This window comes from Anarrhichthys ocellatus, unplaced genomic scaffold, assembly GCF_004355925.1.
Source record: "Anarrhichthys ocellatus isolate YVR2014 unplaced genomic scaffold, GSC_Weel_1.0 scaffold3822, whole genome shotgun sequence".
Classification (NCBI taxonomy): domain Eukaryota; kingdom Metazoa; phylum Chordata; class Actinopteri; order Perciformes; family Anarhichadidae; genus Anarrhichthys; species Anarrhichthys ocellatus.
The window spans coordinates 1-809 of record NW_022283796.1 but is presented as its reverse complement, the minus strand read 5'-3'; the positions used below and the strand labels follow the sequence as shown (position 1 = coordinate 809).

Here is an 809-nt window from a genome sequence, read left to right as displayed (position 1 = left end):
ATCACATTTTTAACAATAACAAAAGAATATGTGAACAACAGATTTTCATTGATTAAGTATTTTAAAACATTCATATAGATTTCAAGGGATTTACTCAACGTAGTTTTTATACTTTTACCTCAGGTACAGTACAGTCTATAGTGTGTGTGTGTTGTGCATACATATTTGTGTATGTTTTTGCATGTGGATATTCCATACATTTTCATCATAGACACAATACATACTGTATTTCAGCACAGCTAACCATTAATTAGAGCAGTTTTGAGTTTGTAAAATCACCCTGAATTATTTTTCCAGAAATTATCATTCTGAAAGCTGATCTAAACCAGCTGTAAAACAAAGCATAAATAAAGGGATTGAGCATAGAATTTGACAGTGCAAGCCAATTAAGTAATTCAATCAAAGGAAGCGGCACGTAAACATGACTGAAAGAAAGAACGGTAGTACAAAGAAAGAAAGGAAGCCAAGACAGCAAAAAAATTCCCATCACAATAGCCAGAGTTTTGGTGGCCTTTCTCTCCATCTTACTGACAGTGGCTCCACACTTTGTTCTCTGACGGGTTGTGTTCTGGATGCTGCGTGCCTGTCTCTGTGCCACAAGGAAAATCTTCAGGTAGATAAACAGCATTACAATCGCTGGGAGGTAAAATGAGAAAATAAGTCCCAAAATGTTTGCCATTAAAGAAGCGATTAAACATGGTCCAGCACATATTTCTTGGTTTATTCCTACAATAATGAAGCCGATTCCAATCACAGCAGAAACCCCCCAGCTCACCAAGATCATGATCACAACAACATGATTATTTATC

The 809-nt window shown here is 36.1% G+C and overlaps 1 protein-coding gene across 1 annotated transcript; it reads right to left on the bottom strand.

Moving 5' to 3' along the window:
* Positions 1-250: 250 nt before the first annotated feature.
* LOC116379166 (trace amine-associated receptor 1-like) lies at positions 251-802 on the bottom strand (the record flags this gene model as incomplete). The annotated part of the gene is made up of 1 exon (XM_031841101.1): positions 251-802. A coding segment is annotated over one exon (552 nt), but the record flags the coding sequence as incomplete, so codon positions are not given.
* Positions 803-809: the final 7 nt, after the last annotated feature.